Below are 14562 nucleotides of genomic sequence, written 5' to 3'. Positions count from 1 at the left end.
GAAAACCTTTGCGTCTATGGCCAGCGTTAGAGAGCTGAAAAGCAGGAAGTAGTGTTCTGGCTATTATGTTAAACATTCAGCCACTGTAGTCTTTATAGATTACATTTTTGGTATTTGGCATTTTTGACATTTTTATTTTTCATAGTTATCTATTTACCCAGTTTTAATTTTTTACACTGAACTGTTCCTTTAAAATACATTTTCATTTATTCTGCAGAAAAAAGGTAATGATTTGTTTTTCATGTTGACATTTCTTTAATGGCCCCTCAACATACTGTATATTTGGTGCTGCCCAAACCCGAAGTCCAGAATTTGAGCATGTTCAGATCAGTTAGCAACTGGTGTTACAGTGATACTCCTCAATACAGTATTAAAGTTCTAGTCATTTTTGCTTACTAGCACTAAAAAAGTATTCTTGCTTTTCTATAACATAGGGACTATACTAAACAGTTTGCTATTATACTATTGTAATCATTCAGAAGGATGATGTATAAGTGTTCTGGGCTAAAAAATGAATGCCTCCATCAAGAATGCATTAAGAGTTGTTTGTACACAGAGCAGGCTAGATGCTGGGGATGCTCTTGGTCCTGAAGTGCTAGGGAAACATTTGCCTAACATTGTTGTAACTACTTGATAGTATAGAATTATAGCTTTTAACATGATTTAACCCTTGATAATATATTATCCAATTTGCTTGAATTTACTGGAAATTCGATTTTAAAAAAGTAGCACACTATGTTTGAGTTTCACTGTTATGGATGGTTTATATGTGTTATCCAAATATATTTATCTTACCAAAACAAAAAGAGCACTGCAGATCAGTCTGCCAAAGCACATCTGAGGGTGTTAAAGGGGCAGTTCAGTTTTAGTATCTTATAAATATGTCATATTCTTAGCAATTTTTTTACTGTTGCTCTGTGAGGCTCCAATCGTGTTGTTATTATTGTATAGTTTTTATTGCTTACCTTTTTATTCATACCCTCTTCTATTCATCTTCCAGTTAGTTATTCAAACCAATGCCTGGCTTTTTGACTAGACCCTAGCAACTAGTCTGCAAAATAGAAACCTAAATATTTCAAAATCCAAAGTATTATAAAAGGAATTTGAACTAACCTATTAATCATGGGTCAGTGGGAAGTAACTTGCAAAATGTTTGAATAACAAAGCACCCTGCAACACCTGGGTAGCACTGCTGGTTTAGAAACTATTCAGTTTTATGGATGAAAGCACCTATTTTCCCTGCTCTGTGAAGGGAAAGAACAGTATGTCACCTTTAGAGAGAGATTCAGATATCTCTGTATAAAAAGAAATGTGTACAGTCTGGGGATTTACCTTGAACCTGGTACTTCCTTGATTGGGAGGTATACAATGCAATGGTAAAAGTAAATTATTTCCCTTAATATTTAAAAAAGGTGCATATACAGGTATGGGACCTGTATTCCAGAATAGATAAGGGGTCTTTGTGTAATTTGGATCTCCATACCTTAAAGGGGTGGTTCACCTTTACGTTAATTTCTGGTCTGTTATAGAATGGCCAAATCTCAGCAGCTTTTCAGTTGGTCTTCATTATTTATTTGTTATATTTTTGGAATTATTTGCTGTCTTCTTCTCACTCTTTCCAGCTTTCAAACGGGGGTCACTGACCCCATCTAAAAAACAAATGCTCTCTTTTTATTTAGGCCCTCTCCTATTCATATTCCAGTCTCTTATTCAAATCAATGCATGGGTGCTAGGATATTTTGGACCCTAGCAACCAGATTGCTGAAAATGCAAATCGGAAAGCTACTGAATAAAAAGCTAAATAACTCAAAAACCACAAATAATAAAAACAAAAAACAATTGCAAATTGTCTCGGAATACCACTCTCTCCACCATACTAATAATTCACTCAAAGGAAACAACCCCTTTAACTCTACAAAAAAATATAACACCATTAGACAGACAGAGCTTATCTGCTATCTGCTGTGTAACTTGAGCTTTTTCTCCTTTGAATGGCTGCCCCCATTGCTACACAGCAGCTTATTTATATAAACAATAGTAGTGTTTCTTAAGCAAACACAGCAGTTTTACCAGTGCAGGGCAACACTGCATTATATTTTCATTACTTTAAAACACTTTTATTTTTTGACATTACTGTTCCTTTAAAATGGAGTCTGTTTTAGATGGCCTTCCTGTAATTCATAGTCTTCTGGATAATGGATCCCATACCTATATACACATTTTTAAGAATGCAATAAATGCAAAGAGCACTTTTTATTGCGACCTGCAGCTGCTCTATAGCTTGTTTGTCTGAATGATGCACAAGTAAATGGGCAGGAGGGGGCCGCTATGTGCCTCTCCCCTTGAATACAGCACTGCCAAACGCAGGCAGCACTGTATTGATGAGGGGGAGTCCAGAGACAAGTTGCAATTCATTTAGGCTGTGAGACAGGGTGCAAAGCACAAAAGAAATAATGCATTGCTCTCATTTTATTCTACTTTGTACCCTACAGTTCAGTTTGCAAATGACCAGTCTTGATTTTTTTGTATTTGCACCTCTATTGAATTGTAAAATAAATAAAAAATAAATAAAATAGTCAACATTTAATACATGACTATTTCACACCTTGTTTCTTCTCACTGCCCTAACATATCTACTTAGTAGTTTAACTTTGTAGGGAAGTTCAACAGTGTAGGGAATTTCCAAAATGCAGAATATTCTCCTACTTCACAAAAAAAGGCATGTAAAGATGAGCAAGAAAAGCAAGGTTTTACTGGAAGAGAATGACAGCATTCGCCTGCCTTTTCTATCATGTTCTTTTTTTTTAAGGAAAATGGAAATGCAGAGATGTAGATGTGAGTTTTTTAATATAAAATACAATTTTGGGTAAATCAACTAACAAAAATGTTGTGGATAGTGCAACTTTGTGGAAAGTGCAACTTTGAAGCCTGCCCTATGGGTGAGTGCATCTGGGGCAAATAATATATTACCCCTTGTATGTTTGTCACATTGAACAGGTTTGTCACAGAATTTGCAATATTCTATCCTTTAGCTCTATGGCACTGGTGTTTTGACCACCATAATATTACACCAGATGACATTGGGTGTAAAAACACTAATCAGCCTTGGGACATTTCTATACCATGTGTACAGTTAATTTCTATTCTAATTACTAATCAGCCATTGGGACATTTCTATTCTATGTGTACCGTATATTGTGAGTCGGACCCTAAGCTCAGTAAGTGACAACAGCACAGAGCATGTGCAGTGAATAAGCAGAAAAGAAGATGAGGAGCTACTGAGACACAGATCTTCCCTGCTAAAGGGTTGTGGTTGCCTTGGGCTGGTACAAAAGTTCAAAACATAATGTACAAAATTGCTAGCTACTTCTGTAGTTAGGCTTTAGTTCTCTTTTAAGTAGAGTCTATAATTCAGAATGCTTGGGACCTGGGTTTTCTAGATAAGAGAATCAGTTGATCCAATTGCCTCTGCTCATTCATGTATCTGTATCTTTGTGGTGTTATAAAAAAGATGTATGAACTGGTGAGGGGGACTAAAATTAGGTGCTCAGTGGCACAGCATATTCAAGAATAGAAAGGTAAGAGAGAAACTTCTGATGCTAGAAAAAGGAAAGTAAACATTACAGGCATATCACTAAGGGCATTTTATGGGAGTATTTGCAATATTTATATAGAAAAGTTAAAATACATTATTTCATTCTTACAATGGGTAGGGCTAAAGGCAGATTTAGCCTTTTGTTCTAATTGTCACTGTACTGCCAATGACAAAGTCTATCATATTTTGAATTATTTTCCATACTCACCCTAATTTAATGTTAACAGCTGTTTCCAGCAATTGTTGCTAAAAAGGATGGTTTAAAAAAAATCAAGACAAGATTAATTACACTGTAATTCAACGTTAGAGTCATGTACTGAAATGCAATATCCAATCTGCCTAACAAACATACACAACTATGATTTTTTTTCTCCATGTCAGAAAATATAAAGGCTACTATCCCAAACTGCTGCTAAACTACCCAGCATCCTCAGCACAACATACAGCTACAATATGATAACATAAATCACATTTCCAAGCCATAAACAGCTCTCAGGCTTGGGATTTGAACTATCCTATTCAACAGGGACATACTACCATAGCAAGAGGGATCTACCATAGCAAGAGGGACGCAGCTTTTTAAGTGAAACTAGTAGATGAACAGTAGAGGGCCTAAAAAGAAAAATAAATACAAAAAAAATAATAGCAATAAAATGGATGCCATAATGTTTTTTTTGGCTTCCAGGGTCAGTGAGTGACCCAGACAACCAGTACTGGTATTTACGGGGGAATGTAATAAAAATCGCTAACGGAAAAACTATTCGCAATGCGAAAAGTTATGCCTTTGCGCAAACAAATTTTGCTTTGTGCGAATTTAATATAGCTTTTGCGAGCCCGGAAATTATTTAGCGACCACTTCCGACAGTGAAAGACCGTTTGCGAATTTTATAGTTTGCGCCAATGCGCAGTCAATGTAATAAAACTTCTTACTGAAAAAGTCGTTATGTTATTGCTCCAAAAGATTACGACACCTTCAAGCACTTCTTATGAGTGCGCAATTAAAATTCGCAATGCGCAATTAAAATTCGCAATGCAATAACAGTTTAAGGAACAATATTACATTGCGAGATGTGGATTTTTAGTCTTATTGGTGTGAATTGTTTTGCTCTTTGCGACTTTTATTACATTCCCCTAATAGTATTATAAGACAGTTTGATAATGTATGCAAAAGTATTTTTTATCCCCAGGATATGCAACCTACTGGCTTGCTTCCGCTTTAATATGAGGAGGACATTTTTGGATAATAATTGTTGCATATGCTTTACTTGTTTAGTGAAATGTAAAAGAGACTTTTTCTAATATTTTTGTACCATACATCTTGTAGGCCTGCACTGGGATCTGATTGTTGGCCTAAGGGCCAAACTATCGGTTCAGATCGATTTTGCCCAGTGTAAAGGTACTTAAAGTGTATGGTTAGCAAAAGAGTTATAATGTAATTATCCTACCGCACACCTGTAGTTCACCAATCCTGCAAGCTGGTGGTGCGTTCCTTCCGTTGACCCGGCCGGGTCCCTTAGCAACCAATGTGTAAAAGAAACGGATCCGCACACACACCGATTAGTGCAGTCGGGGATAATCCCCGACTGCACTAATCGGTGTGTGTGCGGATCCGTTTCTTTTACACATTGGTAGCAAAAGAGTTATGGCATTCAGAGTGCTTTTTGGTCTTCAATTAGCCAAAACCATTCCCCACTACACATGAAACCACCTGCAAACTATTGGGGCACATTTCTCAAGCGTTATGCTGAAAGACAAAACTGCTATTTCAAATAGCATTTTTTTAGTCAAAACTCTGTGTTTAAAAGCATTTAGCAGTGTTGACACCATTACATGAAGAAATTTAAAAACAGTCTTATATGGCACACCCAAAAACAAGTATATAGTAAACTAAACTACATTTTCCTCCAGGCCCTGATAAAGACTATAATTAAAGTGATTTTGTCATGGAAAAACTTTGAAATCTGACATGGGGCTAGACATGCCAGTTTCCCAGGTGCCCTCAGTTAGAGTCCTACTCGGGTCCATTTTTTGGGACCCGTACCCGCAACCTGCAATCCGGACCCGCATTCTTACCTGCTTGGAAACACTACATGACCCTACCCTCAAGTACCTTATCCGCAACCCGGACCCGCGACTGTTGACCATCAAGAATCTGGACGTGCTGTCATTGTAAACCGGAAGTGCTGTCATTGTAAACCGGAAGTGCTGTCATCAGAAGTAGCCGTGACCAGAAAAAAGGAGTATCACTATTGAGAAGACCCGCGGCCCGACCCGCGACCCACAGAACAGCCGACCCGCACCCAGAACTTCTCCCCTCAACCTGCAAGTTACCGCGGGTAACCGACCCGCTGCAGGACTCTACCCTCAGTCATGTGACTTGTGCTCTGATAAACTTCAGTCACTCTTTACTTCTGCACTGCAAGTTGGAGTGATATCACTCCCCTCCCTGCCCAGCAGCCTATCAACAGAACAATGGGAACATAACAAGATAACAGCTCCCTGGTAGATATAAGATTAGTATAAGATTAGTATAGTAAAAATTCAAGTCCTACTGCACCTCCTTTAGTTACATTCAGTAGCAGAAACAATAGCCTGAAGTAGTTCCATCATGAAGTACTGGCTCTTTCTGAAAGCATATGACCAGGCAGATTGTGAAAATCCCATATCTATATTTAACTACCCCATGAAGCAGCAGAGATTTACACCATGGCCAACCCTTCAAAGTATCTGACTGATTAGCCCACAGGCCAACAAATACCATCACGAATGCTATTGGATCCATCAGAGAGGAAATACGTACAACTTCTCTTCTGGATCTGCCAATGCACCATGCAATTGCTAGCAAGTTGCTTGGCAGATAACATTTTCAGTTTGGATAGATCTGCTGCGATAATCTGTCAAAATTGATACCTAGGTTGACATACAGTACATATTCGGGTGGACAGTTGATAGAAATTGTCCAAACACCAAAATTGGGTATGTATAGTCAACTTCTGACTCGTATGCAATGTCAATACTATCCTGTTATGGAATGATCCTATAAATCTGTTTGAGGAAATTGTGCAAATGGCCAGTTGTGCCCACACTACCATTAAGTTTGATACTGAAATAGGGGGCCAAACACTAAACTTTCTAGATGTTCAACTATTACCAGAGGTGGATACACATTAACCTCTGCAATAAAATTTCTGCTAAAAACAATGATTTACATTCTACAAGTTCCTAGAGGACAATTTCTTACAGACTGCTATGATATTGTATGTCAGCCTCTAGCTAGGAGAAAGAATACTGGTTTGGAATAGAAGCTATAAGAGTACCACAAGTGTCCTACAGAAGTGGAGAATATGAGTAGGGAACAATTGTTGCTTCGCAAATCTAAGGTTGGTGGCGGGATACGGGTTACGAATCACCGGCAGTATGGCATACTAATCGCCTGCAGTAGATAAGATTTGTTGCTGGGCAACTATTTCAGTATTAAACTCAATGGTAGCGTGGGCATGACTGGCCATTTGCACAACTTCCTCAAACAGATTTATAGGATCATTCCAAAAAACCAGGATATTATAGACATAGCATACGAGTCAGAAGTTGGCTATACATACTGCGACAAATCGTATCTACTGCTGGCGAGTAATTTCCCCGAAATGCCTTCCCAATGCCAAGAATATGATTTGTATGCCATCCTAAGTGTTCATGCTAGGCACAAAACAGCAAGGCTTTCCTTCATGTGACATGTAATTCCTTAAACCAATTTTCTGAATTTTATTCAACACTAGGGTTCCCACCTTTCCCGGCTCCTGTGTGTAACCGGAGTCTTTTTTCCCTTTTTTTCAGCTTGAATGGCTTCCCCCATGGCTACACGGTGGCTTATTTATATAAACTATAGTAATCTTTCTGAAGCAAACACATTTTTTTATCAGTGCAGAGAAACTGTACATTATAATTACTTTGATACACTTTCAGTTTTTGGTGTTAGTATTCCTTTTAGTTGGAGTCAGAAGAAGCATTAACTGAGGAGTCAGAGTATTTATGTACCGACTCCATAGCCCTGAAAACTAGTACAAAATACTAGAAATCACTTGAAAAAACATTTGGCACAAAATGTATTATTACCCATGTCTTTCAAACTGAATTAGGAATGAGTAACATGCCTTTCCTGAGACAGGCATAATTACTGTTTGTGTATGAGCCATTGTAAATATACATACCCACAAGCTCTAAAATGTGTCTTGCATTTTTTTGCATTACATTGCACAGCAAGACAAGCAACAATTGATTTTATTCTGCCCTGTGGGACAGCATCCATGTAAGATTATACCTACATGCATTAAATCTAGAGGTCTGAATAAAATCAAATACAACAATAAATGCACGGAAAAGCAGTCAGGGCAGATGAAGGACCGTTTCGGCACGTTGTTGCGTCCCTCTCCCCCAACAGTTCCTATTCCTGTTCTGCTCAAATATTCTTCAAATAAAAGCTACATTCTGTGTAATAACACTAGAATATTATCATTTACATTAATGTTCTATATCTGCAATTTACTGAAAACAGCATGGTGCAGAAAGAGTGAATTTCACAATTCACATGATAAAAACAAAAGAGACTTGGAAGATCCTGTAAACCAAAAAAAGAGAACTATTTTACATGACTCATTTCAATGTAAAGGAATCAAATCTAAAAATAATATATTGTTATCCGGATTTAACTTTGCAAGGAATAAAACATTCCACTGAACTGAAAGCAGATTTCTTTATTTCTTTTCCATAGAAATCTTTTTCCAGTGAACCAATTATTTTGCTGCTCTTCAGTGGAACATAAACTAAAAAAGCATCCACTAAAGATGGCAAGGACAAGAATAGTACTGGGAATTAGACTGTTGATAGGCTCAGAATCATAAGTAAAACTACAGCTCGGGTAGTTCATAAATATGCAGAAATTTAAAATGAAACTATGGGGATTGTTCATAAAGACTTGAAGTGGGAAATATGGACCAAGTTTGAAAACATAATTGATTTTTCTACTTCAGCTATTTATAAAAACTGCAGCAGCAAATACTGTTCATTGCAACTTTTCACCCTGGTATAAAAAAATTCAACCATAATGAGATACCTGTCTGAGATAGGGTTGCCACCTTTCTTTTCCCCTATGTATAAAATAAGCCCTAATGAAAGCCAATGCCTAACTGGATTCCATTAGTTGACAATTTAGGTTGACACATATTTTTACATTTACATCTGTACCTTTAAATAACATGTCTCATTTTGTAGCTGGACTATGTTTGCTCTTGCCAAAAGTTGGATCAAGTTCATAGGTCAGAGGGAGAAAGTACAAAATGTTCCGGAGGCAGGAAAAAACATCTGCCTCAGTTATTCCCTTATGTAACATTTTTTTATTTTTACTATAGTTGAGTACACATATCCTTCTAAGCCCTGTACTCACACTAAAATGTAAAATTAGCACACACAACAGATTTTTATGCACACGGATAATTTAGTGTAAAAACATATAACATTCTTGTATTGTATTGAATTGCAGATTATGTTGGCGCTTTCTAGATACATGGTAACAGGAATAAAGGTTTAGCATTTATTGATACCATTCATTGTTCTCTTATTCTATTATTTAACGTTTGTTTTGGGGGGTTGTATTTCTCCCCCTCCTCTGGTGTTCCTATTGGTTGTTGTAGCTTTAAATTCTGTTCTTTCTTAAAGGGGACCCGTCACCCAAACAAAATATTCCAAATACTATTTTATCACATTAATCAAACAAAATTCACTTTAATTACACTGTATAAATGACTTGAATCTTGTTTCCTTTGGTCTAGAAACTCATAATTATAGCAAGCAGGCAGGAGGCAGTTTGTGGACACTGTTATTAAGGCAAGCCTTGCATCATCTCAGAATCTTGTTTGTGTACCAGAATTGGGGACCCGATGTCCATCCCCATGCACTGGCTACACAATGAAATGGTTAAGAGAACTGGAGGGAATGTGGGGAAAGCAGGGACATCTAGGAAGTGCTGAATGGAAAGTGAAAGCAATTGTCTGCCCCGCCTCTATGACTAAGGCATAGAGGAGGGGCAGGCAATATTTGATTGACAGCTAAGATTTTTAAAGGAGTTTACAGCTTTGCTTTAATAAAAAAAAGAATTTGGATTTCATGTTTAATTTGAAAAGGACTTTTATTATACAGCTTTTTATGTCTGGGTGACAGGTCCACTATAATTTGTGTATAGCCTATTATTATTATGTGTCTTGCAGCACAAAACACAAGGCTTTTTTAAGGACATGTAAACGAAATAAAATATACAGTATTACTTCATTTGGCCTGTATGTTGGGATTTATAGGGGCAAATTCACTAAGTACCGAAGCGCGGAAGGCTAGCGTTACTTCGCTAGCGTTTGGCATTTTCGTTACTGCGCAAATTCACTAACGAACGCTGGCGTAGATTCGCTAGTGTTACTTCGCACCCTTACGCCTGGCGAAGTTTCGCTACGGGCGTAACTACGCAAATTTACTAACGCGCGCAGTGTACTGAAAGCTACCTTTTACGCTAGACTTCCTTCGCCACCTCAGACCAGGCGAAGCGCAATAGAGTAGATAGGGATTGCTTCAAAAAAAGTCAAAAATTTTTCTAAGTCCCAAAAAACGCTGGCGTGTTTTCTACATTATGGGTGATAGGCTGAAAAAGATCGGAAAATTTTTTGGGGCTCCCCTCCTTCCCCCCTACATTTCCTGACTCATGGCAACTTACCTATACAGTGGGCACATGTGTAGGGCGAAATAAAAATTTTATTTGATGTTTTGAAGGTTTTCTAGGCATTTGTAGTGCTGATACGTATTCCTCCATTGAAATTTGAATTTGGCGCCGTATGCAAATTAGCCTTCGCTAGCGTAACTTTGCTTCACTTAGCGAATCAACGCTAGCTCAACTTCGCAACCTTACGCTACCCCTGAGAGCAAATTCGGATTTTAGTGAATTTGCGAAGCGCTGGCGAAACTACGCCTGGCGAAGTGTGGCGAAGTACGGCGAAGTTACGCCTGGCGCAACTACGAATCTTAGTGAATTTGCCCCATAGAGTGTCTGCTCAGTTTCTTTTGAACTGGTTTAATATGATCCCTTTGGCTTGAGGTTTGGGGCTTGGAAACCAAACTCAACTTTTCTACCAGTGAGTTCATACATATCCTACATGTAACAGGGGTAATTTATTTTTCTTTAGTACTGTATATCCCAAATTTGGATTCTGGGATCTATATAATATGGATTTGTCTTAATCCTGAGTACAATGCCAAACTAAATCCAAACCCATAATATCACATGACTTTCGACCGCTAGACAGATGAAGGTATCAACAACAGTGGTTGATCTAACCAACATTCTGGAATTCGCCAGCTGCTAGATACAGGTCTTCCAGAGTTAATAGTAAATGTAACATGATTTGAAATGCACTATAGATTTAATATAGCAATAGGCAAATGTGATGTGGTACGGGGGTTTATATGTTTTGGGCAAAGTGTGGTACAGGTATAGGATCCCTTATATCAATGCTGTCTGACTTCTGTTGTCCTGAGGGCTGAAATTTTAAACATCACTTATCACTCATGTGTGAAAAAAGTTGTCATATTAAGACATACCCTTAAATCCATATGCCTCCTCTTCCCCTTGGATAACACAGTACCCCCAGCAACATGATTAAACACCTTTGGGGCCGCTAATTTATTTTTATTTTCAAATGCTAACAAACCCCCAGAACAAATACCAGGCTTGTGTTCCACAGGCAGAGCAGGGCACACGCAGGCAGAGCAGGGCACATGCAGGAAGAGTATGCCACACGCAGGCAGAGCAGGGCACACGCAGGCAGAGCAGGGCACACGCAGGAAGTGTAAGCCACACGCAGGCAGAGTAGGGCACACGCAGGCAGAGCAGGGCACACGCAGGCAGAGCAGGACACACACAGACAGAGCAGGGCACACGCAGGCAGCGTAGGGCACACGCAGGCAGAGTACACATGGCACGCACAGGCACAGCATGGCACACACAGGCAGAGCAGGGCACACACAGGCAGAGCAGGGCACACACAAGGAAGCATATGGAAGGCAGAACAGAGCAACTGACAGGGAAACCTATCAGGACCACTCTAAGATGTGCTATATACAGTGACACAGTGCTTGTGTCCCATTAGCATTTTGTATGTGAACAGGTGAACAATGTGGGCAGTTTTAGACTGGGTCTCAGGTGTGAACGGTACAGGGCTTTAAGGGTGTGAACAAAAGAGGTGATACAAGTGTGAACAATGAATTAGTATGAATTTGAGGTTTAAACAATGCAGTCTCTGTAGTGATACCATTTAAATGTTACACATGGTAAGTAAACACAGCAGGTAGGTGGGAGTCCACACAAGTGGGGGTCTGAGTGCCAAAATTACATAGTGGAGGGCCAATAATGAAAGCCAGTGTTGACCACTCCCTGTTTTTAAACCACACCCACTTTAAACCACACTCATGTTAACACATTAATTGTGGTAGCACACCAAAAACCAAATGGTTGGTGCTCACTGCAGGGATACAATGCAATGCCTGTGTATGGGTATTTGTCTAATTTGTTGTGCTTGCAGCATGTTGACTATTGACTGAACTAGAAAGTCACACCAACAGATAGGAGAAAGGCATTATTAGCTTGAGCGCTAGACTGGCAAAGTAGATCAAAAGCAATAGATGGTGATAGGTACTGTAGATAGATGATACATAGATAGATGATAGATAGATAGATAGATAGATAGATAGATAGATAGATAGATAGATAGATAGATAGATAGATAGATAGATAGATAGAGACTGGATATAGTCCTAAATACTGTTAAGACATTGCAGTTTCACCAATCCATGGAGTAACATTAATAATTAATTATACTAGGCAGAAGGGAATTTCCTGTCTTACTGTACACTTATTTTAACACAAATGTACACACTACCAATTTGCACCTGCTCCCTGCACTCCCTCTTCTTAACTCCCTCCCTGACCCCTGTCATGTGGACACGCCGGAAAAAGGTATGCGCCTGGTGCGGGTGGCATTGTCGGCAGAGAAGACTTTGAGACTGGGGGGCCCAGGGCCGGATTTACATAGTTGGCGCCCCTAGGCCCACTGCCGTCCGTCGCCCCTGTCCCTCTTTATTCGTGCAAATTTTCATCATCTGGACCAGAGCTATGGGGATTGGCGCACGGGAAATTTAAACAATTATTGTATCCCCAGTGTTTTTGAACCAATGTGGGTGTGGTTGGGTAGCATGCCGCCCCCCTAAAATCCTGCCACCCCAGGCCCGGGCCTTGGTGGCCTTTCAACAAATCCGGGCCTGGGAGGTGGTGTGGGGGGCACCTGAGGCTGCAGACCCTGAGCCCCCCGTGTGACACTGCATTTGCAGCCCATACCTTGACCACTGTATGGTATGAAATAAAAGGGACACAAGCCAGAATGTATTTTGGGGGTATGTGCCTATCGCTTCCACCACCACCATTTTTCTGCCTACCCCTAGTTCCAGCCCTGACACCACCTGGAGAGTTCAGGAGGCAACAACTTTTTTTCAATTAATAGTGTATTTGTTATATATATATAAATAACATGTATGCATTATAACTATTTACATCTGTATTTCCATATGTATTTATTATTGTTTATTTCTTTATTTACATTTTATTACACTATTTTACCAATATTTAGAACTTGTTTAGAATAAAATACTCTACAAACCATTATGGATATGCTTCTTTGGTTATAAACAGGGGTAAATGAGAAACGTCGGCATCTTTTCCAGTAACTCACAGCAGCCAATATAAGCTTGTGGAATTTAATAGCAGTTTGAACACAAACCTCAAGTTGCTACAGGTTACAAGACCACTCAACTTTTTTTCCATTAGCCTTATCATATCACACATTCCTTTTCCCCTTCTCCATTGTTATCAATTGCACCAGTGTCCGCAGCTAGGTACGTACACTTGAACAGATGTAAGAGCAAAGTGGTAGGAACTCGCACGAGGTAGAAGGAATGTGCGCTCACGCTTACCTGGCTGCAGCACAGAATGGCACAGTTTAGCAGGAACAGCCCGTAAGCCACCAGACCCGAACAGGAGTGCGAAGTTCTCATGATAGGAGCAAGTCTCTTCCTTTGCACACAATCCTTTCCCGTCTGTTCCCACACTGCTGCGATTCAGTCTTGCGACACTTTTCCCTCTGTATTCCAGTTACTCCTTCCCCACTGGCGAGAACTGCCAATCCCAAAGGCTTCCTGGCGCTTTCCTGTGCCCGTGTGTCCCTAAGGAAAGCTCCACTCCATAATCTTTATTCTTCGGTGCCCGTGCTTATTTCCTTTTCCAGTGATAATGGGTCGCTACATTTCGCCCTAGCGATCCCACAAACGCCAGTACCTCGTCTCTCCTCGATAGAGCGCGTACTTTCCCCTCAGCTGGTCCAAGCGACGCCCATTATAGGAAGACTAACCTGTGTAATTCCCCCGCGCCGAGATTCCCATAGAAAAGTGGCCCTCACAATGTAGACGCGTGCACAGAGGGCATAGTTGTCACAGGGTGTAGTTCAGCCACCAAATACAGCACTTTCCTACTGCACCCCCAGCGCCCACACACACGACTCTGCCAAGGGAGCCTCCCCTCTCTATTTAGAACGGCCCCTCTCCAGGACTTCTTGCTTTCGTTTTGCTCCTTGTCAGGCGCCCTCCTTGCATGGAGAATAGTCTCACTCTTTTTATTTTATCATTTTTCTCTCTATACATATCATATTTCAACTGGCCTATACTATGCTTAGAAACACTGGCACTGGCAGAAAATAATATCTACAGGAGAAAACAATCTACATTGATGTTAGTAATTATATTAGCTTTACACATAGGGGGCTCTTATCATGTGCATGGAGCAGCACAGGTACAAGGTGCAAAGGTGGAATGGAAGGCAAAGAATG

General features: G+C 39.8%; 1 protein-coding gene across 1 annotated transcript in view; it reads right to left on the bottom strand.

Annotated features, from left to right (window-relative positions):
• Nucleotides 1-14259, bottom strand: part of LOC108719099 (tumor necrosis factor receptor superfamily member 11A) — a 51257-nt gene extending 36998 nt beyond the window's left edge. Inside the window, exon 1 of the mRNA XM_018267722.2 lies at nucleotides 13655-14259. Within this exon, the coding sequence (XP_018123211.1) occupies nucleotides 13655-13735 (81 nt within the window). The 5' untranslated portion in view covers nucleotides 13736-14259. The remainder of the gene's footprint in view (nucleotides 1-13654) is intronic.
• Between the last annotated feature and the right edge of the window lie 303 nt (nucleotides 14260-14562).

The sequence above is a fragment of the Xenopus laevis genome, chromosome 6L, assembly GCF_017654675.1.
Source record: "Xenopus laevis strain J_2021 chromosome 6L, Xenopus_laevis_v10.1, whole genome shotgun sequence".
In the NCBI taxonomy this organism is placed as follows: Eukaryota; Metazoa; Chordata; class Amphibia; order Anura; family Pipidae; genus Xenopus; species Xenopus laevis.
Note: the sequence above shows the minus strand (reverse complement) of the source record. Positions and strands in the feature narration are given on the sequence as shown.